At 35.7% G+C, this 26,572-nt stretch overlaps 1 protein-coding gene and 1 long non-coding RNA gene across 6 annotated transcripts; one reads left to right on the top strand and one right to left on the bottom strand.

The window, feature by feature from the left end:
* The first annotated feature begins 997 nt into the window (after positions 1–997).
* Positions 998–4,654, top strand: LOC113297480. Of its 5 annotated transcripts, none has more exons than XR_003333502.1 (8): positions 998–1,397; positions 1,542–1,618; positions 1,725–1,772; positions 2,457–2,520; positions 2,779–2,996; positions 3,124–3,841; positions 3,921–3,985; positions 4,304–4,654. It is a non-coding gene; the product is annotated as an uncharacterized LOC113297480 (long non-coding RNA). The 5 variants fall into 5 exon arrangements; XR_003333500.1 differs by having other exon boundaries at positions 3,118–3,841; XR_003333501.1 differs by having other exon boundaries at positions 2,779–3,529; positions 3,636–3,841.
* A 13,416-nt stretch (positions 4,655–18,070) lies between these two features.
* Positions 18,071–23,807, bottom strand: LOC113297479 (membrane protein of ER body-like protein). Its single transcript, XM_026545962.1, has 9 exons — positions 23,581–23,807; positions 22,230–22,397; positions 21,136–21,747; positions 20,832–20,990; positions 20,147–20,359; positions 19,927–20,061; positions 19,583–19,843; positions 19,438–19,499; positions 18,071–18,801 (listed from the first exon to the last, which is right to left on the bottom strand). Exons 1-9 carry the CDS (start codon positions 23,750–23,752, stop codon positions 18,295–18,297), a joined length of 2,289 nt encoding a protein of 762 aa, XP_026401747.1. The 5' UTR covers positions 23,753–23,807; the 3' UTR covers positions 18,071–18,294.
* Between the last annotated feature and the right edge of the window lie 2,765 nt (positions 23,808–26,572).

Below are 26,572 nucleotides of genomic sequence, written 5' to 3'. Positions count from 1 at the left end.
ATGTGGTCATCTATGGATACGAGATCGAGACAATACGACAACAAGATCACTTGTGTGATTGATTATGAATACAGGATCGAGACGATACGACAACAAAGTGTGTACTTGATAATAGGTTCGGTAATAACCGAAACTCTATAGGATCACTATCAAGTATTACGGAGTTAACGTACTTATGTATTTTACTTAATTATAGTAACAATTATATTGAGGAAAACAAAGTAAAAGACACAACAACATTTTGTTAACGAGGAAACCGCAAATGCAGAAAAACCCCGGGACCTAGTCCAGTTTTGATACTCTCAGAATTAAGTCGTTATACAAAATCTAAACCAACTTCGTATATATAGTTGAGACCAAGCAGACTACCCCTAGCTACTTAGTTCCCTTAGTATTCCCTTAGCTGACGTCCTTTACATCCTAAGAGTTGCTTCAACTCAATTGAAGACTTTAAACCAATCTGCCTCCCACAGATAGGCCTATATGTGATTTCCTTTTTGATCATAGATCAAGGTGAGACTGGAAATCGATAGCAATAGAAGAAGTCTAGCTGACCTCAAAATCCAGTCTTATGACTCCAGAAGAGCAGCCTAGATTCTTATTCACCTCAGAAGTATTAAACCTATGGAATCACAAAGTCTGAGACTAGTAGAAATATGGGCTTTGGTGACAGTTCACAATTCAATACCATGACAGTTCAGAAGTTAACTGTTACAAAAGAACTAGCTATGAGATATTGGTAACAGTTTCTTATAGAAACTCACACCAATAGTGGTGAACAATCGTGACAGTTTTTTAACTGCTACTAAATAATTATCCAGTAACAGTTTTTGTAGAAAAGCGTTATCGTACATATATGTATGATAACAGTTATAAACTGTTACCATTCTTGGGATATTGCATCTGTTTTAAACAAAAACTGATATCTAATTGGAAAGTTATAGATAACGGTTCTTCTAATTGCCGCTGCTTTCCATTAGAGTGACAGTTCTGGTGAAAAACTGCTACTCTTCAATATGGCAGAGCATTTTTCACCATAAGGTTAGTTCGAGTCCTTGGTAGTGTGGTCTGTTTTGTTAATGGGTTCTCCAGTTTCCTTAAAAATTTTCTCCCTAAAATTTCCTTAAAATTAAATCCCCTGAGTGGCAACCGCCCAGTAACTTCGCATCTAGCAAAAAGAAACACGATCTTACTTTTCTCTCGTTTCCCTCCGGCCTCCGCATACCAATTCCTTACCATTTTCTCTTTCTCTAGAACACTCAAACCTCCGAGAGAAGAATTGAACGTAGCCCACTTACAGCATTAAAATCTCCTCAGTCCTCTTCTTCACTCTACATCATTAGAAAAACTAGTGTTTCCGTTCCCATCTCTCTTTGAAAAGGAAAACAGAAAACTATGTGAGTAGTTTCCATTCGAATTTGGTCTTTAAGTTAGGGTTGTTTAGGTTAATTTCGTTTTGAAATTACACCATTGTCTCGGTGCTCCAATTTTACTAATTTGGTTCGATTTTTTGCATTCGATCGTCAATTTATTTTTGCCAGGAATCAATTTCAGCATTTCGGTTTCTGTCTAGGGTTTCAACTCCGGTATTTCTAATCTGATTTTGTGTTTGAAATTGGTACTTTTCACTTTTTCTGATTAAATCTGGTATGACTTTGGGATTTTTTTCAAATTTTATCTTTTAGGTCTGTGATTAATTTACTTTTTCTATTGGCTCTTCAAAGGGAAGGAAACAAAAGTAAAGCAAGAAGATTGAAATAAGTTATGCCAAGGTAATCACACTCTTACATGTGTTGTTTTGTTTCAAACTGTAACTCGTTGGTTAAACCAGCATTGTTGTTTTATAGTATAAAATGGATGATCAACAAACCGACGAGCAAGGGTCTGCATATTAATTCCCTGTTTATTGGTAAAACAATAAAGGTGTTTTATTTAAATTTAAACCTCCGCATATCTTTACTTTCTGATGTCAAGTTGTCATAATAGGAGAAATTCATTGGTCTAACTATAGACACGAACCTTAGTAGTTATTTTTAAAGATTTTGGTAAATGTTAAATATAATGGAGGAGTTTCAGTTTCATGCCCACGGCTCATTAGATGGTACGAGAGAGTGTAATGATGGATAGATATTCCCCAAAACTCGGTCTGTGATTCAGAGAGTTGAGTTGATTCGTATTTTCGAGTGTGTTCTTTTTTTTTTATGCATTCATAAACCTCTCGGAAATTGTCTCCACTGCTCCTGCTAGATATATTAATTATTCATCGGCTATTGCTATGTGCTCTTGGTCGAAGTCCTGAGGATGACCGAGATCATATGGAAGCGAGGTTGGACCTTGATGGTCCTTTAGTTGGAGTCCTGTTCCAAATGGCTTGTGGTTTGTAAAATCCTGAAAGGGTTTAAAATTTTGGAATTACGTATGCAATTGATTTATTGTGATTGTATTATGTAGTGCAGCTCTTCAGGAAGTTGACTAGGTGTGTCAGAGGCTACGTTCAGAAGAAAATATAATATACTGCAGGTAAGATGCAAGCTAAGGATCTACTTGGCCTTCCATTCTCTTGTCACTGGAAGAATTTTCATCACTTGTGTCGTATTCATTAGGAAAGTAAATCATGTCTGGTGTATCCTCTAATTGTATAGAAATGGTAGTCATATTTGTGCACTCTGTATATCACTAGTATAGCATGATATGCTGGCACAAGCTAGCATAGTTATTCATATATTAAATGTTGCTTTTTCTTGAGGATTAAGTGATTTTATCTATTTTTCTAAGCAGATTCTGCCCCTAAAGCTGAAAAAGTTTGAGGTGCTACCGCTCTTGCATCTTTCATGGGAAATTGGATCCTAAGGCGCAACTCGATTGAAGATGGCCAGAATTTACCTACCTAGCAGAGACAATCAAACTGAGACACTATATTCCGATTGCATCAGACAAGGCTTTGGGATATGAAACAATGGGAGGCCATAAGGAATGGTTAATGGCCAGAATTTAAGGTGACCAAACTTGACCTTCAATTTTATGCTAAAATAATTTTAGATTTGTATACTGCTACTAATAATATTTGGATGATATAGAATTTAAACAGATGGTGCTCATTGTTTGTGGAATTGCTAGGTACAGGTCATATATACTTATTTTTCACAATCACCATCGTCACCTCCACCTCTACCATAATGATTTTCCATGTTCACCGGCATACCCTCCTTTGTTCAACACCGGTACCACCACTATTTTCACTACCATATTAACCTCCAATAGCAGATTAGCAGACCCCTCCTCCATTACCACCACCCTCCCTGTAACAACCAGCATGTTCAACTCCAGCACCATAGGCAGAATCACTACCAGAATCACTCCTAAAACCACCTCCACTATCAAGGCTTGTACCATGTTCAACTCCAACATCACTACCAGAACAACCTCCTCTAGCAGAACCATGCTCGCCGAGAATGTTACATTGAGGCTACAACTTTTTGCTGATAATGAGATAATAAGTTTTATTGTTGGCTAACTACCTTGCGATGCAGTAAGATTGAGTTGATTAACACCTGTTTGTTTTCTTAAGGTCTACCATCTCTCGATGTTCTTTTGTTGATCAAATTTTTAGATGCTAGTTTTCATTTGCTTTGCAGGACATGTCCCATGAATGGACTGCTGGAGTAGATGTACTATGTTATAAGTTGTCGTGTGCCATGCATTGGTGTTCATCTACCTAGTGTGAGGGTTTAATTAGAATCTAATGTATATTATTTGTTATTGTGTGAACTTGAGCCTTCAAAAGGTACTGTGACAGGATTCTCATGGGGGTTACGGCAAGAACTGACAAAATCATGAAAAGGTCAAATAGATTTATATTTTCATAACAATTTTAATCTCATAAAATCTCTTCGTATTTACTTAAGCTGATTTTCATTCAGGATCGCGGGACGGATGCCTAACAAAAATACATTCAAGTGGTCCTATTTCATTTTGTTTTCCACAAGTAGGCGCACTAACTTAATTGTATCAATAAATTATGAAATAAAACTTTATTAACCTGTGATTAGAAATCTTTTATGTCATATGATTCATGAAAGAAATTATTCAAGGGCAGCTAAACTTGAATAGTACACACCAATGGAAAATTCATATTTGGAGTCTTATTGTGTACCTTCAGATTTTCATCTCCATATCTGTAAATTTTGCTAGGCAGTTCTTCTGATCTTGTCTACTTTTGCATACATTTATTCATCTGATAAAAGACTTTGTGTTGTTCCTCGGAAAAATAATTAATCTTAAATTTTTTGTTTTCTTTTTGCAGGGAAGTCTGTGTACCAATTACGATGAAGTAGAAATCACCGAAGTATGAAGAAAAAGGATAAACTATGTGCGACCATTAGTAACATGATACCGCAGGATTGTCGATCCAGAACTGGGAAATGTTATAAACTGGTTAGATTCCAGGCAACTTCGTCAAAACATGGATATGGTTTTCCATTTCATTGCTAATTTCTTTTTAGTCAGTACTAAGAATAATTTTACACAGTTTACTGAATCATGTCGTACAGTAATACTGAATCATGTCGTACAGTAACTTAGAATTAACTTATTTGGTTGGGAATTTCTGTATTACTTATTGATTAAATCAATTGAAACACTATTTCTTTCGTAATTATAATTATTGTTATCTTGATATTAATTATCTCACCGAATATCACCAACAACTGTAACATGAACTCACTACAAATAAGGATGTAAGATGACAGTTTTATCTAGAAAACTTTACCTGCTATGACAGGTTTTTTGAAGAAAGTGTTACTAAAGTACAAGTAATTGAGTTTTCAACGGCAGTTTTAATTTAAAACATGTTACCTTAACTTGTCAACAGTGACAGATTTACGTAGGAACTGTTACCTTAGTGCAACAAATTTTGTTTCTAATGACAGTTTTATTTAAAAAATATTACCGTAAGTGGTCAACAATAACAGGTTTTTGAAGAAACTGTGATCTTATACTCATGATTCGTAACAGTTCCTTAAAAGACCTTTCGTAACAGGGGCTTTGGTGACAGTGCAATATTTTTCCAAAACTGTCACCTTAACATTTTGGTAACAGTTTTTAACTGTCACCTAAGCCCATTTTTGTACTAGCGCGAAGAGAACTTTGCGATTTATATCTGAAAAAGTGGGGGTCTAACAACCACACCCAATATTTCATTATGCAATCTGTATGGACTGACTCCAATATAATTCTAAGAGAATCAACTAGATAGTCAGACTCAATCAAGGAAATATATACAAGAGTTATATCTCTGTTTCTCAATGTAATCAGCAAATCAAACAGATAGAATCCGTGAGCCTGATTATTATGAGAAACAAACTTGAAAGGTACCAAATACCAATGTTCAAGTGTCAATCAACAACCGAAGGTTGGATTTATCAATTGATTGAACCACGCACAACCTGTGATATTTCAATTATATAAACAAATATAATGCGAAAAAGAAATAACACAGACACCTGAAATTTTGTTAACGAGGAAAACGCAAATGTAGAAAAACCCCGGGACCTAGTCCAGATTTGAACACCATACTGTATTAAGCAGCTACAGACTCTAGCCTACTACAAGTTAACTTCGGACTGAAATGTGGTTGAGCCCTAACCAATTTCACACTGATTAAGGTACAGTCGCGTTCCTACCGCCTCTGAATCCCAGTGGGACTCTACGCACTTAATTCCCTTAGATCATCTCATCCACAACTAAGAGTTGCTGAAAAAGTGGGGGTCTTACAACCTCACCCAATATTTCACTTAGCAATCTGTTTGGACTAACTTGGATATACTTACAAGAGAATCAACTAGACAGTTAGACTCAATCTTATAAAAGTATATCAAAGAGTTATATCTCAATTTCTCAATTCAGTCCGCAATCAAACGAATAATAATTTGTGAGCCTGATTGAATATAAGAGTGATAACTTGAACTGTACCAAAGACCAATGTTCAAGGATCAATCAATTTCAATCAACAACCAAAGGTTGGATTTACCAATTGACCGATTCAACGCACAATCTGTGATATTTCAATTATATAACAAAATATAATGCGGAAAAGAAATAACACAGATACCAGAAGTTTTGTTAACGAGGAAACAGCAAATGCAAAAAAAACCCGGGACCTAGTCCAGATTGAACACCACAGTGTATTAAGCCGCTTCAGACACTAGCCTACTACAAACTAACTTCGGTCTGGACTGTAGTTGAACCCCAATCAATCTCACACTGATTCAAGGTACAGTTGCGCTCCTTACTTCTCTGGTGCCAGCAAGATACCACTCACTTGATTCCCTTAGCTGATTTCACCCACAACTAAGAGTTGCTACGACCCAAAGTCGAAGACTTTAATAAAAAAATCTGTCTCACACAGAAAAGTCTATATCAATAGATAAATTTGTTTCCCACAGAAATACCTACGAGTTTTGTTCTGTCTTTTGATAAATCAAGGTGAACAAGAACCAATTGATATACCGGACTTATATTCCTAAAGAAGAGCCTAGAAATATCAATCACCACACAATAATCTTAATCGACTAGCGAAACAAGATATTGTGGAACCACAAACAATGAGACGAAGGTGTTTGTGACTACTTTTCTATCTTGCCTATCGGAGATATTAATATCAAGCCAATCTTACGACTGTACTCAATCACGATAGAAACAACAAGATCAGATCACACAACTACAGAGAAAATAGTTGGGTCTGGATTCACAATCCCAATGAAGTCTTTAAGTCGTTAACCTACAGGGTCTCGAGAGAAACCTAAGGTTAAAGGAGAATTGAATCTATCTTATGCAACTAGCATCACACAGGAGGTGTGGGGATTAGGTTTCCCAGTTGCTAGAGTTCTCCTTTATATAGTCTCCAAATCAGGGTTTGCAATCTAAGTTACCTTGATAACAAAGCATCCAATATTCACCGTTAGATGAAAACCTGATTAGATTCAAGTTAATATCTTTCAACCGTTTGATCGAACTTAGCTTGTTATACACAAATGAAATGTAACTTCATTTAGATTTGAGTAACCATACTTAAACGTGTACACTTAGTTGGTTCAACAATAGTTAACCAATGGTTAGCCATATGAGCACTTTCATATCAACCTTATTCATCTTCATTATAACTAGTTCAAATGACTCAAATGAACTAGTTAGAGGGTTGTTCAATTTCTTAGATCTTATAGAAGTATACAATATACAATCAAATCAAAATCGGTTTTGATTCACTCGAATCGATTCATGAACATTATAACCACGGTTTGCAAAGTTTGCAATCCTTAATATTTAAATGTTTTATTTCATGAACAAACCGATTTTAGAAAGTAACCTACCTAAGTATGCATACGGGTACGCATACTCTCCCGGATTTCCAAAAACCGCCAGTACCCGTACGGGTACACATACTTTGGGTTCCCGATTTTGGACTTTTACACAAATGTGAAAACACACCATGTTTATATCCAAAGATGGTTACATGTTCTAAACTTTCATTTCAATCATTAAAACTTTCTTAAAGGATGTTATATAGTTGTTGAAAAGGCGAGGGTACCCAAATATACCTCAAGCTAAAACTTTTCCTACCTATAAGTCCTTTCTTCGAAAGTGATTGTCTATGGACTGAGTCGAGATAATACAACTAATCGGTTCACACTTCGTGTGGTCGTCTATGGATACGAGATCGAGACAATACAACAACGAAGTATGTTTACTTGATAAGAGGTTCGGACTTGACCAAACACAATGGGATTACTATCAAGTAAAATAAGAATTAACGTTTGTTTAATTTACTTTAAATTATAATAACAAAAATTATAATTGCGGAAAATAAAAGTAAATGACACAGCAAGATTTTGTTAACGAGGAAACCGTAGATGCAGAAAAACCCCGGGACCTTGTCCAGAATTGAATACTCTCAGGATTAAGCCGCTATACAAAATCAAACCAACTTCGTATAGTTGGGAACAAGCAACTAAACCTATAGTTCACCTAGTTCCGTCGGTATTCCCACGCCTCCAACTTATGAATAAGTCACGTACTTGGAACAATTCATTTGGTTCGTATTCCAAACAGTAAAGGAACAACAAATCTGTTTGGTAGCAACTCTTTTCAACCAAGTGATGTGAGTACGACAAAGGCTCTTCTGTTTATCTCAATAAACTCCTTCGTCGGGTTCTTAGATCTATCTTATGATCAACTACCGAAGTAATTGTTCAGATTTTGAAATCAATACTTTTAATCTCAAAGAATTGTATTGATGCCGATCTACACAACTAATCAATCTAATTTACCACAAGGATAAACCGATTATAGTTGGATCATATATACCGAAACAAGTATTGTGCACACCAAAGATTATGAACCCAAAATCAGAAATCTTCAATATCTTCTTTGTCTTCAAATCTTCTTAGATCTTCCATAAACGCCTGCACACAACAACTTGAATATCTTGTGATCAATCACGCACAGAACGGAGTCTGTTAACAATGGATTATCACAAGACGTCTTTAGATCTACAAACATTCTAAAGATCCTTGTCGAAACTACGATCTAGTTTGAGTGAATCTTATATCAGAAGAGAAGATTCTCAAGTATAAACAAACTAGGTGCAATCAAAGTTCAACCACCCTTAGTCAATCAAATCAATCGAAAACAAAAGATAAACCGCAATTATCTGGTCTCTCACCAAAGGTACTAATAGAGCTTCTCAATCCAAAGAAGACTTTAAACTGCGCGGCCGTAAGAGATTTCTCCTAATTAGGTTACTCTCCTCTCCGAATAGGCGACTTCACCAGTAACAACACAACCGAGGAAGTTTGCTGTCACGAATGATTAGTTTGCTAGAAATGCAAACTTTAAGTATTTATAGACAAGGAAGTTTGGACACCAAGGAATTTCCAAAACCGAAAATATTCTCAAGATATGCAATATATTCCAAATTCGGTTTCCATAATTCCTGGAAATGCTCTGTCCAAAATAATGACAGAAAATCTCTTTGGAAAATCTTCACTAGTAAATGCACATTACTAATTCTCATTTTCCTAAAATAAAATTAAAAACCTTAAATAAAAGATTCTTAACTTATTTATGTTTCGATCTTGGGATTCTCTTCCTTTAGCTATTAAGGAATAACTTTGAACAATTAAAGATAAGCGTTACTGTACATGTTCAAAGTAAGTCGACATCCTTACTTTGTAAGTCCTGTTTCATACTTACAACCTTGAAACCGATTTGCCACACTTCCAAACAAGTTTAGAATTGGTTCATCTGACTTTCAAGAACTATGTGATTGATCAAGAACACTCAATCAAAAATCATGGGTTTAACGGTTCTACCAAAACAAGTTTCGGTTCTACCTCCATGTGAGTATTGTGCATAGTCAGACTAGCTCTCCAAAATTCGGTTGACTAGGTACTAGGATCGATTCCCCACATATATGTGGTATCTAACTTGAATGTGTTGCATATGTCCATAGGATCGGTTCCCCTTTTCCTAAAAACATGTTGCACATGTCCATAGGATCGGTAACGCTTTATGCTAAAATATGTTGCACCTCATACAAGGATCGATTCCCCTTTGTGATGTGTTGCACCTCTTACTAGGATCGGTTCCCCTTTACCCAGAGTTGGTCTTACACAAACTCGATCGTACCATCTCAGGTGATTACTTAAGATCGGTTTCACTAATAAAAGTCATACCAATACAAAAGTCAGGCCTTTGTGAATAGTTTTACCAAGAACACAAACAAGTCATGAGCGGTTATAATAATCACACATATTGGTTGTTCAGAAGATATGCAATGAATACTAATACCAATAACGCCTGGCGATTTCCTTTTCGATTCACAAGACAAGTTCATGAATTTACTTCCTTAAAACACATGTAAAACAGTGTTTCCTAGGATGAAATCCTCGCCTCATACCCATACATAATCACAATAGCATTTAAACGATTATGTCGATGTCTTATCTACAAAGTTTAATGGTTAAGCATTAAACCTCGTATTGTATTCCTTAATACTATGTCTATCTAGAGTGTTCATGCTTCGCAGTTTTGTTTTCAATATGCACGACTTGAAAGATACGTTAGGGAATGAAACAGTTCAAGTCAAATATCACTAAACTCAAGTGGAAGGATGATGTTGTCGTTGTAGCTTCTTACTTCTTCACTTCTTAAAGTCTTCGCAATACTTGTAATGTCTCATATCCTAATATTTTCAAGCTAACCTATACGAAGTTGACTCTAGTACATAATCAAGCGACTCTTTAAATGAGTTTTGATTCACTAAAGTATGACAACCAAACTTGACATACCAACGCTTGGTGGGTTCAACCGATCTATGCTCTAACAATCTCCCCCTTTGTCAATTTTAGTGACAAAACTCTTACATCATATGGATAAACAAATTACAAGAATTCATACACATACGTTTGATTCCCGAATTCAATAGCACAATAACCTGTATACATTCAATCCTTAAATGTCACTGTTGACATTATGATAACAAAGAATATTACTCCCCCTAAAGGTAAGATAGGTGGATTTTATCAATCCACACGTCTTTGTTATTCCTTTGTAATGATATGTTACTCCCCCTAGTCTATGCTTTCACTCTTTCGTTAGATAAAAGTTTAAGCAGAATTGTCCTTTCCCTTAGTGATACCAATCGATATATAATCAATTCCAGTATCACTTGTTTACTCCATATATTTCTCCCCCTTTTTGTCACAAAATGACAAAGAAATGAAAAAATAAAGGAAAAACCGAAAAGAATCTTACAAATCTCAAAATAGACTTGCAACCTATAGAGTTAAGCACGAGGGTTCCACACACCATTTCTGATAACCAACATCAAAACCGAAACTACAAAGTAATTTGTTTTGATATTTTATCAAGGAAACAATTTCCCGAAGCAATTATCCCTAATAGTTTAGCAAACCAAAATCAACTAAGCCCCTTAGTTCCTTTGCTAAACCGATTGTACAAATACAATCGCTTGTTCGATAAGACCAAAATAAAGATAACAATATTTTTCTCATCAGGTTCTAATTATCCATATAACTTAGACCTTTAAGTTTTAAACAAGACAAATACTAGGTTAGTTAACTAGCATTTCTTGTTTAGGCATTCGATTAGACTTGAATAACCGAAACCTCCACTTTGATAAGTCTAACTAAGATCAGAATTAACTTAGTTTCTCTTATCCGGAATCGAATTGGACTAAACAATTCATCTCGCAAACCTTTTCTTTCGTTAAGCCACAAACAGTTCATATAAACCTAAATAAATCAACTTGCATAATTATTCACCTCAACCAGAAGCAATTGAAACAACATAGACATTAAAGCACCGCAATTGCACCGAAATTTTGTAAGCCTAAACAATTGATACCACACAATAAAGCAAGATAACAATAATTTTTCTTAACCGGAAACAATTGAATCACACACACATAATGGAATAAAACATCAATTGTACCTAAATTTTGTTAAGCAAAAGCAATAAATATATGAAATAAAATCAGGCTTTTCTTAAACAGGAAAACAATTAACTAACAAGATTGTTACCTCAAATTTCGCATCCTCTTCTCCAATATGTTTGCATCTCTTCCAGGGAGAATTGATATCGAAATATCATTATGTTGTCATCCTTATGCAAAACAAAAGAATAACAACAACCAATCTTTACCAGAGAAAGGTCGAAAACCGGTTTTTAACTATTGCAAGCAAAAGTTGAAAACCCTCGAAACACATATGCTTTTATGCTAAACCAAAACCGATTCAACATATTGTGACTTTTTCACATATTGTTTCTATCAGAACCCCTCATGATCCTTTGATAAAGCCTACCAACATGGGCTAGAAATTAATCCCGCTAAATCAAAAAGTCACCCAAACCATAAGGGTTCACATCATTATGAGATCGAATATCAAGGTAATAAAAGCGAAATCAAACATCCCATAAACATACATAACAATAATAAACCATTCAAGCACAAGCTATATAAATCAAAAACTATCACAAGAAAAATTATAAATCAAATAATTTTATTCATAATAGTTTTATTCATAATAGACCTAATACAATCATTGAAAGAAATCAAAAATTGATATTTATTTCCTTTTGAAACTCAGTCCTTCATATCAGTGCTAAATGAAGGTGAATTACTACTTTCAGTCTTCAGCTTGTGAATTTCTTCAAGTAGAAAGCCTTGTTGCTTGACCAGAACTTCTTGCAGGTGAGAAATTTTCGTGAAGGATTCTGCAAGAGCATGTAATTCTGTCTTTGATTGAACACAAAAGTGTGTCTTGTTTTCCTTGAAAATCCATTTGCCCGAGGTAGCGAATGTATCTACCCACTTGTCATCTTCCTTGGAAAATTTCAATTCAGGGAAATGGTCATATATCCATACCTACATCAACAATATGAAGGAAAAAACCAAAAATCTTTTATTAGAATCAGTAGAATCGGATCATTGAGGATGCCAACTTTGGGAAACAGAAGAAAGTTCGGCTTATATGGAAAACACAATAATAAGCCGAACCAGATAAGTTTATCAAATATAGCGTTATGATGCTTAGGTTCGGCGTAAACAATTAAATTCTTAAAAGTCGAACCCTAATAAAATTAAGTTCGGCGTAAAACTAAAACCTAATATTGAGCCGAGTTTAGTCATGAAAATAGAATTAAAGTGTGTAAACTTACCTGAAGCATGGTGAAATAACCTCCAATATTTGTACTTGTTAACCTAGAGGCAGTTCCAAGTTGCTCCAATAGGAAAGAAAGGGCCGCGGTTCCCCAAAAGTACTTGTGGCAGCTTTTCAAATCCCTTAACAATTGAAGGTATTGAGCATTAACCTTGTTCCCACTGTTATCAGGAAATATAACACTTCCTAAAGTATACAACAAATACGCGGTAGCAGTGCGCCTAGCTGTGACCTCGTCCATAACCATCTCTCCCTTTGAAATTTTCTCCTTTGTGTCTCCAAAATACTTTTTCAAAGCGGTGAACTTGATTTTCTTCAACTTCTTTGTGCTAGAATCCACAAACTTCACCTCTTTAGCAGCGCAGACAAACTCCAATTATGTCTTGTATTTTGGCCAACCTAGAGTTTCCTCAGCAAGTAAATACAACTCATCCCAAGTCATTTCATAAACCGCTGAGTTCACATTTTTCCCCTTCATTCTAAGACCACTAATCTTTTTGTGCATCATCGGGAGTAATTGACATCTCGCCAAAGGGGAGATGAAATGTGTAAGTCTCCGGACAAAGTCTCTCACAAAATGTTGAGTTTGTAACTGCATCAAATTCCTCTTGTGCATATAAAATAGTAGGCCATAAACAAGAACCCTGTACTAAAGCCACCACCTTAGGAGCCTCTTTGAAAATATCCCAATATGCGGCACTCTGGTGTCTAAGTACGCGTACTGCACCTCTGTGATACGGAGTCTCATAGATTCTCTTCACCCATGACTCCTTGTAGTCAATCAACACTCTTACACCATCTTCCGGAAGACCATGGGGCAAACCATCCTCGCATTCACGTATAACATATCATCACTAGGAATGTTCTTACCTTTCTGCCTTGATGTATCAGCTTTCTTCTTCCCCTTCTCTTGTTTTTGTTGGGTTTCTTGTTGTAGTTTTTCTTGTGGTTCTTCCTCTTCATCATCATCATCCTTATCTTCATCACTGTCACACTCTTGTTGTACAGGCAAAGAGAAAGTCGTGTCAATTCCCATTTTCCCTGCATGCAAGTTCTTAGTGCCACCACCTCGAGGTTTGGGAGTTTTTGAATCAGAAGGAGTCACTTCCATTGTTCTCCTTTTAAGCTTGTCTTTGAATTTTCCCGGATGGGTGCTAAAACAAATGATAAACCTTAATTAGTTTTCCAAAAAATAATAATTATGATTCTACTAAACAATGTGATAAGTCACCTATAAATGGACAAGTTTGTAGGAAGCTATTAGCCCATACACAGAGTCAAGTTCGACACATTCGATATTTATCAAAATGAGCCGAACAATGTGCCGAACAGTGTAAGATAGATTATTCAAGTTCGGATGATTATCATAAAAATATTTATAAGCCGAACATATAGGTTCGGCTGATTCCATATTCAAAACACAACATGTTTTTCAGCCGAACTGTTCTTCGTCTTTAGAAGAAAAAAAATTAAGTTCGGCTTCTAAATTTGAGCCGAACACTATTCTGGAACTACCAAAACCTAGAGGAATCTTCGATTACATGTCATAAATCAACGAAATACGAAAAACCAAGCAATGGGTTTGTGGTAAATACATTTCTATGTGAAATTTTATAGAATCAGGGTATATTTCTCACTCCCCAACACCAATCAATCCACTATCCTCTTCATCTCCATCTTTTCCAAAAACCCTAGATTGAGATGCTACAGAAGCAACACCAGAATTCGACACCGTATTTCTAGGGCATCGCTTAACACGAGGTGCCATGTATGTGTTTAATCGAGAACTTAATCGAACAAAGAAATTTTCATAATTTTCAGAAATTTTGGAGAAGAAGATGAGAAGAAGAGGGAGAGAGAAGGGTTTTTGGTTTTTAAAACTTAAAAAAAAATAATCTTAAGTATCGGTTTTAGGATTAATTAGTGGGTTAATTAGTTAATTAGTGGGAGGATAGTTAATTAGGAGATGGGTTAATTAGTGGGAGAGTTTTAGGAATAGAATTTAATTAAGTGGAAGGGTAGTAATGTAATTTAAACTATGGAAGGGTATTACAGTAACTTAAGCGTCACTAGGACACCCCTTAGCATCTTGCATTGGATGGCATAATAAGTCTGTATGCCCCAAAATTATCTTGTATGCCCCAAATGATGGTTCTTTTATCAATTCTGCTGCAATACGATTCAAACCAGAATGAGAGCCATGAGCTTCCACAGCAATACTAAAAGAATAGAGATCCTCGTTGCAGTCCATATGAGGTACATTGCACTCCAGAAGAGGAAAATCATTAGATTGCGAAACAAAAATTTGTGGTTGATTAGTAGCTGTAACCCATGAAGACCAGAAAGAAATCCAAATTGAACCAGCTCTACCACTTGGGATACAAATGAACCTAAATCGCCATTCATTTGAATTCTCAAATCTGGAAATTTTTAGGAAATCCACACAAGAATTAGAGCACATCTCAATAAGTATAACCACTTGATGAAATTTTTGCGTCCACTTTTGAGAATTTTTACCTAAGAATGAAACAGCTTCCAATAGTACATTACAAACACTAATCTGATGAATTCTCTCCGTCTCTGTTTATTTCTTAACTAGAGCCATAGTCCTTGTATTAACTCTTTAGTCTTTCCGTCTCTGTTTATTTGTTAACTAGAGCCACAGTAACTCTTTAGTACATTAATTAAGAACTATGATTTTAGGCATACCAAAAACTTTTAAGGCATACAAAATAGTTTTCCCATCCTAGGTGACCTTATAAGGGGTGTCTATTGAGTAGTTCAATTACCTATATACCCTTGAACCTAAAATCAAAAAATACACTATCCTAAACATCTCTTCTTCTTCCTCCAGCTAAACCACCTTCCTTTTCTCTCGGATTATTTTTTCATCACTGTAATTAATTATCGATTCGTGAAATTTCGATCATCGGTTAAATTGAACTATATAATAGATCGTACAAAGAAAAAAGCAAACGTCAGGTGTTCTAAATCCTCTTCCAATCCATGAATTAAAGAAGAAGAATCAATTGAAGATGAAGGTATAAAAACTATAATTGAACCAGAAATTGAATCGGAAATTCAACCATTTGAAGCTCCAAATACTGAAATGAGGATAAGAAGGTATTCCCTACAAACCCAATCTTTTATTTGTTGTTTTTCATGGATTGAATGGGTTAAATTGCTAAAAACTTAGGGTTTTTGACGATTACAGTAGCGGGTTTGGCTGATAATTGAGTTGAGTTTTGAGCCGAACTGTTCTTGAAATTTTACCCTGAAAGTGTCTATGAACATTTCGGCTAAACAGTAAATGTCAATCTTTAGCCGAACCTCAAAATGTGTATTGAATACGTCCCAGAACAGTGTCAGGTTCGGCTAATACCTTGCAAACCTTCCCGGCCGAACCTGAGAAGTGAAATTTACCCCGGGTAGTTATCAGGTTCGGCTGACTCGATTAGATCACTTTCAAGCCGAACCTCTCTCTGTAAACACTTCGAAAATATTGATTTGCAGGCTCTAGGTTCGGCTATCTCGTGTTGTTGAGTTATCAGCCGAACCTTCTCTTTGCACACTCAAGTTTTTCGATCTTGTTTTGGCCATAACTTTTTCGTCCGATGTCGGAATGACCTCATTCTTTTTACGTTGTGTTTTTCTTTTCATTCTCTTGAAGTTGAAGATAAGATCTAATTGATTTTAATGAGTTTAATATGGACCTTGGTATCCAATATTCTTATCCAACGTTGAAGATAAGATCTAATTCATTATCCAATATTGATCTTCTTTGTTCATGGACTTATTCTTGAGGTTGAAAACGATCTTGAAAGGGCAATTTCTTTTCTTCGTCTTCGTCCTATTCTTTCTCCCGGTCTTCCCAACGTATACAGTACCCTTTTTAACCTTGCTAGCGTCGGTTCCACTACGCTCACAAATCATTTCAAACCGATCCCATCGGCTTTGTTGTCCTTTAACTAGTACACAATTTATCTTCATCGCGTGTTCCTCAAGCCAATTCAGAACTTCTGTTTTAGTTTTCCATATCTACGTTCATTCCAAAACAAGTAATTTGTAAGAAAAACTTTGGAATATTCCGACAACATTAAGGTAGACAAAAGGTTCTTACATACCAAATCATTTTGGAAGTGATCCTTTGGTATCCTCGTGAATTATGTCTACTGGATCAGGTTGATTTTCCATGGGTCCAAGCACGATCTACAAAGAATATCACAAGGTTAAACACTAGAAAGGGAATATAATAACAAGGTTCGACGCATTCGATAATCACATTATGTGTCGAACTATAAACATTTACAGGTTTCGGCTTATACGATATCCTCAATATGTGCCGAACCACGAACAATATTTTAACCCAAAAATTAACAAATTCATATTCGGCTCAGACGATAATCATATTATGTGACGAACCTTGAACATAAGAGGTTTCGGCTGATACGATATTCTCCATATGTGCCGAACTAGTAACAATATTTCAACCCAGAAATTAAAAAATTATGTTCGGCACATACAATTTTGGATATATAAGCCGAATTAGTAATGATTCTATTCCGGTCTATTCAGGATGTTGTTCGGCTTACTATGAAACTTTCATATAAGCCGAACTAGTGTCTAGCAAAAGGGTTGGAATTGGAAATTATAGGTTCGGCGCATGCAGTAAACAAATTCAGTAAGCCGAACCGTTAATCAATTGGTAGATTCGGCTCATAGATGTGAGCCGAACCTCAACCTGTTTCGCCGAACCATGATTCAAAAAACCTAACTTTTGATAATTGAGAGCTATAAAAGTGAGATTAAGTATAGGATATAAGTGTACCTGTGTATTAGAAGCATTGGGTTCCTCATCAATGTCTTCATCATCAGGATTTGGCTCATAAAAATCATCATCTTGAGTTTGTGTTTGAGTTTGAGCTTGAGTTTGAGTGGGTGTAAAATCATTCTCATAATCTAAGAAATCAGTCATTTCTGGATCATTGTTGTAGTTGATATGTATTTTCCTAGGTTTTTTAGATGAATGATGACCCTCCTCATCCTCCATTGAATCAAGAATTAAAATTTTCTCACTTTCTCCTTCTCTTTCTCTCCTTCTTAACCAAACCAAAACTTTGATTTTTTTTTCCTCAAATTTTTCATCTAAACAACTCTTATAATTCTGAAAATTATTTTAATCACTAAACAAAATATTTAATCACTAATCAAGATTATTAACACTAATACGTAAATGGCAGATTTGCCATTAAAGAATTTTTGGGTTAAGGGGTTATCTGATTTTGTTATTTCACAACCTTTTTTGTCTTCATTCAGTATGCCTTGGAAGATTTTGGTATGCCCAATATTATGGTTCTTAATTAAAAGCAGCAACGATATAACAAGCCTCACATCGATCTTGCGAGTTCCTCTCTCTTAATAAAAAAAAGAACAAAAACACAAAATTAAGTATAAGAAAACGAGTGACATTTATCAACCGAAAACAGAAACTTCTTCCTTCAGCACAAAATCTGCTGGACCATATTCTGATCAACTATCTCAGAATTCCTGTCAATCAATACGATGCCCAGGCTGATGATTCTGCTATCCATGGTATAGTTTGACCAAGCAGAAAAGATGACAACGGTGCGGAAGGTGAAAAGGATGCATTTGGTTCCAACACAGCAAACTTCTCCAGCAATTTCTTAACCACCTCACCGAGGACGAAAGAAAGACCTGAGGCCGCCAATCCGATGCTGACAAAGTACAATGTGGTCTTAATGTAAGATGAATTACTCCGTGGTGGTCGATGGGTATGTGCCTTCCCAATAGCAAGTAAAATGATGCATATCAAAGAAACAGCTGCAACACTCAACATCTTGTAATCTTTGTTATTGCTGTTGCGGAATGAGAAGCCATAAATGATGGGAGGCAATAGCCCAAAAACTAGGTATGATAGCACCACAACTATTGCATGCCTTCGAAAATTACGTCTACGTCCAAGTAATTCTTCATATCGATCAACTTTTTCATCTTCCACTTCAGTGACCCTTTCATGTTGGTCACTTTTCAGTTCCCCAAGCTGTAAATGCATGCATAAACATCAAACACAAGAAAGGCATCTTTTGGTTCATGTGATGAACACCTGAATAAAAAAACAAAATGCATGCTACTTTGTGCATCCCGAATAAACCAAGATGCACGTTCCGTACCTTTTCATTGATTTGAGAATTTAGCAGAAATTAATTTTGGTTGTTTTTTCTCTTCTATAAAACTTTTCTTCTAGTTGACTTACAATTAAAGAAAACAAACATTCCATTTTAAAAGTATCCACTAAGAAGGTACATAATGTGCACCCTGATTCAGTCGGGCTGCACAAAGTCGCACTCCAAATCTCTGACTATAAGATTATACGCGTCACATGCAAATCAGCTTCAGCAAATTACTTGAGCATGCAAGAATCTATAGATTGTGGAACCTAGAAATAACAAAATCAAGATTACAGAAGCAACCGAGATCTAGAAATTTGGAGCAGCTAATGAAAATGATCAACATCAGCATCTTGTTTTTTTATTATTTTCCACTATCCTACTCTTTCGTTAGTAGCAATGCAAATCAGTTATATGTCATAAAAGCATATAAAAGTCGATATCCTGTGAAGTTGAACAAATATCATATCATTAATCAACCAGTAGTGCTTTAACAGGAAATCACTCACCCCATGAATAATAACGAGAAGTCCACTCACAAGACTCGCCATTCCCAGAGCTACTATATTCACTGTAAAGCAAATTTCGAATTATGGAGTTTCCCATCACACTGTGATTTGGAATTTTTAAAAGGATAAGTTGTAGAATACTTACACGTGGTGGCATCAGCACCAGCTGCAGATGAAACAACACCCAAACTCGTAATAGCCTCAACTAACCCACCGTATACAATGCTTGTTAAGATATCCCATTCACGGGATCTTGTAGCTGTAACACTTCCTTGTTCATTTGCTAAGGATTCAGTTCCCCTGGCTGGTGGAACTAATGGAGCAGCTGGAACAATGTTGAGTTGCACACTAGGTGAATAACCTGATCCTTTTGGCGCGTCTACAATATCAAGTATCACATCGCCCCCTGTGTATAAAGGTTTATACATTATGACATTAAAATATGCCATTCGGTTTGGAAATATATATCGTCTTCATAACTAGTAATACCTGGAATATTCTTGATAGGTACATGTTCTGCTCCTCCAATGCCATCTCGTCTGTCTCGAAGCAGCAAAGCATCATTTTCAGACAAGGTCAGAATACCTTTGCCATCCACTTCGTTAGGAGTATTGGAATATTTGCCTACGGTAATAGTGAAAAAAGTATCAATATATTGCATATACTCAGTGAAGGATTTCAACCACCATACAAGGACGAACAACTATACCTCCATCGATCTCTTTCCTGCTACTCTTGAGGTTCTCCGTTGTGTCTCTCTGAATTTCTTCCATAGTAGTAGCTCCTTGCAAGGGTGAAACTATAACATTTTGCTCTTCCACCTCTATTTCCCCAATTGCATCCTTCACTTGGTCATTCCCGTGAGCTGGTTCCAGGAATGGAAATGTCGTCGACAGTGATGGAATAGACTCGTTCTTGGCATCTGCAAATATTATATCAAATATGAGGAAAAATTTCAAACATGAAAATGGAATATTCTAATACGGCTACTCTTTTTTATTTTTTTTGCTAAGTCAAACTAATACAGCTACTCGTATCATCCTAAGTAGGTACTTATTGTGCATGAATTGGGAGAATCAACCCAGACTATGGAGTTTGGACATTCTAAGATCAGGGGTTCACTCAAGCAACAAGTCCAGTTATCTTAGCAGGACCACCTTAATTTCGTTAGTGTTCGGATGATATGATTATTATCGTAGTGCATAGTTTGTTTGCTCCCAGCCACTCGTAGAAAGAGTGCCAAATATAAAACACTGCAAGATTCTCTAGTCTATCGGTTTTAATAGTAATGTCAATGGAGGCAAAAATGCTGCTGGTGGAAAATTCATTAAAATAGGACAGTATAAGAATGATTCTGGGTTATCCTTCTAATGCAAACCAAGATTCAGCGGTACCTGAATCTGCTGTTCTTTTACCGTCTCGGGGCACTTCGCCCACCAATTTCACTTCTTTAGGCAATCGGGTTCCCTGATTTGGTGAAGGTGTAGGCTGCGAAATCGAAAGACTTTCTTCATCATCAAATCCAAAACACCGAAATAACCTAAAACCAGCCACTGTTGAATCCAGCAAAGAAATTGAATTTGGTGATTCTTCCTTGAACAAATCAACAATAAAGAACCAAGAGACTCTTCATGATGGTGGTACCAATAAACCATTAGACAAATATGATAGTTTGTGTACAATATCACAGAGATATACCTGTTGGAATGAAAAAGCTGAAGCACGAGAAGCATCGGAAAACATCATTTCTTCTTTCATTGGTGTCAGGTGCACCAGGGATAGCACCTGCATAGTGACCTTGACTGTTACTTGAACTGATAGAAGGATCAGTTTTCAAAATCGATCTAGTCGGGGTTCCAAATTTCTTAGGTTCTCTAGTATCTTCAGTAATGGGCACTGATCGTTTCCTTTTGCGTAAGATAACCCTCTTCGTAATGCAGGCTTTACAGTTAGGACAGATCAGATCATGTGTCTCCTGCTCTTCTATTACTCTCTCAACATCCCATTCAATTACTTCTTCTGTATTACTCACTTCAACTTCTCCAAATTGTACATGCTTATTACCGACAAGTTTGACATTCGAATACCCATTTTCTAAAGGACTTTCAACATGAAAACCAGTTTGCTCTACTTCATTTATTAGAGTCTCGTGGAGATTTGTTCCATTAACCAGACTCTTTTCAGCGTTTGGGCTACTCACTTCAACCTCTAATTCATCTTTGGTTGGTGCATTCCCAGCAGTGGAATGCTCGGCAGATGGAGACCCTATCTCATTTGTCCTATTAGTACCATTGCCAGTGGAAACAGCAGCTACAATCATATGCCAAATTTAGACATTTGGTTAGTGATAATGCGAACAATGTATTAAAGAAAGAATTGTAAATGTAAAATATTGAAAAACAGGTGGATGAATGATTTGCAAGCTATGACACAACCACATAGAGATTGTACTGTTCAAATTATGTTTTTGAGTTTTAAGTTCACTTATGCACCCAACTAGCAAGTCAACTAATGCTGTTCCCCACCTGATCAACACAGCTATCAGATCCACACTCTAAATCTGTAGGTTTTGCCTAATTCATATGCACCTCAAATTGTGTATGTTCCTCTCCATTTTTTGTTGAACGCCACTTTCATTACCTACCACCTTGCTACACACATAAGATTACGCTTGGAACTATGACAGAATCCGTAAACAAACAAGCCAGAGCTGGAAGTAGATACAGGATCCATTATCTTGACTAGCCTTTCAAAAGCTACATGCCCTTTCTGTTAATTTATATTCAACTGACCTTTCCTTTCTAAATCAACAAAACAGTACTCCTGCCGACTTAGTGTTTCCATATCCGTCGTCCTGTGGAAGTGTCCCTTAGGATTCTGAATATGCTGATCAATCTTAGTCTTAGAAGAACAACTTTCCATTCGGTAGGTCCAAGTGCAATGTCGACACTTCCAGATTCCTTCAATCAAGAAAATGCAACGTAATTGTATTTATGGCAACCACCAAATTGCCAGAAATGATACACTAATGAAGTCAGGATTGATCAGAAGACCACTAATTAGCTGATGTGGTCTAAATTGTATCTATGTCTTACTATTGCAAAAAAAACTGAAAATCTGCTCTACCGCTGAAGGTCTAAATTAGCTTTCAATAGGCACTAGCTAATTATTAGCTGTTTCTGAGTAAAACTCTAAACCTCAAGACGACAAGTACTATTAATATCTCTTATGGGCATGTTTTTTGATTGCTCGATTCCTAAGAAGAAACAATTTAAGATCAAAAACTCTTTTGCATGAAAGATCGAAAACAGCTATTGAGCAAAGCAAACATAATAATACATGGGTTAAGGATAAGCTAGAACAATTAAGAAGCAAGGGATAAAATTACAAAACTTATGGTAGTAATAGTAATAAGATAATGAAACAGGTACAACTAGAGAAGATAAAGATCCAGCATGGGCAATATCAATATCAACATCAAACAGATAATACTTCATTTTATTGCATTGAAATTCCTGACAACCCCTCAAATTTGAGGCATGATATTGATAGCAATAATAATTGAGATGAAGTTTGACTTGAGCAATAAATTCATTAAAATAGAGATAAATAAAAAATGAGTATTGGGAAAAAGAAGATAACAAAAATAATTAAGAAGAATCAGGAAGAAGTTTGACATAATTAGCTAGCCTGTAAAAAAAAAAAAAAAAAAAAAAATTCAAGTAATGGAAATTAGAGGTAGAACTTGGACCGAGTTTGGTTACCTCTTCTTCTGAGACTGAGACCAGCAAGTTAAATTCTTATGTTCAAAACCTCCATAAATAAATCAAACTTGTGTTTTTTGGTTTAACCCAGTAGAATTTTTTCATGATTTTAGAGTGGAAGTAGATGATAGCAAGATTGAGATATCCCTCAGAAATCACAAGCACACCAACAACAAGAAGTAGACATAGTACCACAAAGGAAAAGCTAGCAAGGGGGCCCTCAATTTTTTTTCTCGCCCGACAGAATCGAGGGTGGGTATGTTTGGTCTTCTTACACGTAAAATGATTTTAAATTTGCTCAAAAATAAAGTAAAATTATATTTGCTCGTTCTAGCCGTGATCAATTGGAAGTTTGAAACTGAATTCGAAAAATGCATACCTTTGATTTCGTCAAAGCAAACACTTCTCTGATCTGATGACGACGACGATGATGGTAATGAATGTTCATCTTCATCTTCTTCTTCTAGTTCTGGATTTTCATCTTCCTTAGCGACATTAGTGTTCAGTTTTGGTAGAACTAGTTCTTCTACATGAACTGCAGCTGCTACCATATTTAGAATATCATTTTCTCCAACTTCAATCTGTTGCTGCTGCTGCTGCTTACTATTTATCCTGATAAGATTATCCACCTCCACCTCCACCTCCACCTCCACCTCCATCTCTTCATCTTTTTCTTTTCCTACCGGTACTACTACCTCCTCTCCATGATCAAACTCTGAGTTTTCCTGTCCATACTCTTCCTGCCCCATTATTATAGATAACAAAATTTGCTGCTACAATAAATCACTTTATCAAATGCTTATAGTATCCAAACACAACACTATCCCTGCAGCGTTCTAGCTAAGCTTAATCAAGCTTAGCTAGCCTCTCTAGTAATGTGGAAACAAAACCAACGAATAGTTTTGATTCTTCTCAGAGTTTGAGCGGAACTTTTTGTATTTTTGTTTCTGATAAATTTCGGACGACGCAACGAGGCACAGGCACAGGTATATCCCCGCTCACATATATATATAATGTGCAGTAATGCTCGCCCAGTATCCCACTTTTACACCACCACCTCCCTATGCATTGACTGTCTCTCTATCCTTTGCACATTGCACCCACCCTTTTTCTCTCTCGTTTTTCATGATCCGTTTATTATTTTATTTTATTATTCAAGGTATGGGAAACTTATACGGCAGTATTTGAACATGTAATGGAGTATTTTATTTTATTACTCAGGGTTGGTTACTCATCACGAACCAACCAAGGGAATCACAGCGGATATATGGAGTTGATTATGTCGTAAGGGGTAAAATAACTCTATCTTTCATGTCAAATTCTGCAGTACTGCGTCATCAGTGACTCGGATCTCCCAGAACGCATCAAACCTGTGAGAAACAAGAATGACCAACTGAACTAGCTACCCATTTTTATTGTTTGTATCATTATTATTATTATTGTTTTTTTAATGTGAAGACGGAAAAATCGTCCTTGAAAAGGGTTTCAGTTCCATTCCGATATCTAAAATCTAAGTGATTATATTTCTATAATAAGGTTTAATCGAGGACTATTAATATTATTCCCGTCTAGATTGGCTTCATAAGGGATGTCCAAAGGGTGGGTGTTCGAGAGACTATTTCCTTGAGATTATAACATGTGTCCCCCAGTTTATGTATATTTTTTAATTTGTATTTATAAATAACATCTTGATTTTTAAAGAGGTTGAAAAATTGTCTAGCCAGTCATGATGCCAATTCTAAGATTGGCAACATTCTTTTTAATAGGGTTGGTATTGTAATTCATAGGGGGATCGGGGCTCAGCTTGTTGCTAGGCTCCTAACGAGTTTCTTATGTAATAATTTCTTTGATGATGATTAATAAATAACTTCCTGCTTTTTCATTTATAAATTTCCTTTCTTATTTAGTTTTTTTACAGTTTTTAAAAGTTTTTTATTTTATTCTTAAAGTTCATTTTTTCCAAGTTTTAATTTTTAAATTTTTAAATCTTTTTATTAAAAAATGACACAGCCATCACGCTCGGTAAATTATGACCATGACGACTTTTATAAGTTTCAAGAAAGTTGTAGGGTGCTAAAATTTTCATGAAAGATCATCTTGGTCGATGTACAGTTCCTTGACGATGATTCTTAAAAACTTGAGGAGTTACCTTGTGTCGTCGTAGTCTTTAATTTCAACCATAACGACTCTTCTGAACTTTGAAACAAAATGTGGGCTTGCATAATTTGTCATTACAGTTGTCATGGTCCTAAATTTTAACCATGATGACTTACTATTTTCCTAACCATATAAGACAAGTCGAAAAATGTTTATCCTATATGGAACTCGGTACGCTACCAAATAACTTGGTACCTCAATTAGCAATGTCGAAAAAGTCGTCATGGTATATCAGATAATGATGACGATTTTTGATAGTGACCTTCAATATTTTTAGAACATTTTCCAGAAAATTTGGGGATATCTCATGCCATCATGGTCGAAATATCGTTGATTCTGACGATTTGGATAAACAAACCTAGAATCTTTTATAAAAATAAAATAAATTAAAATGAAAAAAAATGATTAGCCCCTATTAATAAATAAAATTGGAAGTGACAATTCTGAAGTTAACAAAAATATATGGATTTAAAGAGTTTTGATTTCATGTTGACTAGGAATATATATAAGTAACCCTAGTTTGTTTTATTATTTAGTCCTGGATCAACTTTGTGTAGTCCTCGATTAAGCCTGCTTTTATATGATAAAAAGGGATTATTCTAAATGGTTATTCGGTTGTGTTTGCCACATAGTTTTTTAGTTCTAAATTTATACTCATTTGATCCCATAATAGTAAGTTGGATATATGTAAGGTTAAGTTTTTCCGAAATCATGATAGATTACAAATAATTTAAGAAAAAAATAAAAATATTTTTCGATTTTGGTTGATTGAATAGAGTATCGGATACTCTGTCTTTATCGAATTCGTCATGCGTACAACGTTCATGGTTCCATGGATGTCGCTTTCCAAAACACGGCGATCATCCTGAAAGTAGTACGACAATTTCATTATGCCAGCGGGTGACGGATGTTGTAGTTTCATACATGAGTCATATGCACCGTAAAACCTCTTGAGAAAAATTCATGTAAAAGATGTATTAAAACTAGTTAAAACTAGAATAAAAGGTGGATTTATATATAGTCAACGGTGACTCTACAAAGAGTCTTTTTGTCCATGAGTGACTCTTCGTGTTTAATGGTAACTCTTTATAATACTTGTGCACCAAGTATTTTCTTAGATAAAAAGGCATGACCCAAATACACCTCTTAAAATTCAAATTTGAAAAACAATTTTCACTCATATAAAATAATTTTGTACTATGGTTTCCAAGTAT

The sequence above is a fragment of the Papaver somniferum genome, chromosome 7 (genome assembly GCF_003573695.1).
Source record: "Papaver somniferum cultivar HN1 chromosome 7, ASM357369v1, whole genome shotgun sequence".
In the NCBI taxonomy this organism is placed as follows: domain Eukaryota; kingdom Viridiplantae; phylum Streptophyta; class Magnoliopsida; order Ranunculales; family Papaveraceae; genus Papaver; species Papaver somniferum.
The sequence above is the reverse complement of the archived record's forward strand: the minus strand, read 5'-3'. Positions and strand labels throughout refer to the sequence as shown.

What these genes read in the sequence shown, in the direction of transcription:
- LOC113297479 (XM_026545962.1), bottom strand. Translation starts at nt 23,752, where the DNA reads ATGGTAGCAGCTGCAGTTCATGTAGAAGAACTAGTTCTACCAAAACTG. An exon ending in TAAAAGAACAGCAGATTCAG is followed by an intron (nt 20,360 to 20,831) that starts GTACCGCTGAAT and finishes TAATATTTGCAG; the next exon opens with ATGCCAAGAACGAGTCTATT. An exon ending in TTCTCGTTATTATTCATGGG is followed by an intron (nt 18,802 to 19,437) that starts GTGAGTGATTTC and finishes ATGCATTTACAG; the next exon opens with CTTGGGGAACTGAAAAGTGA.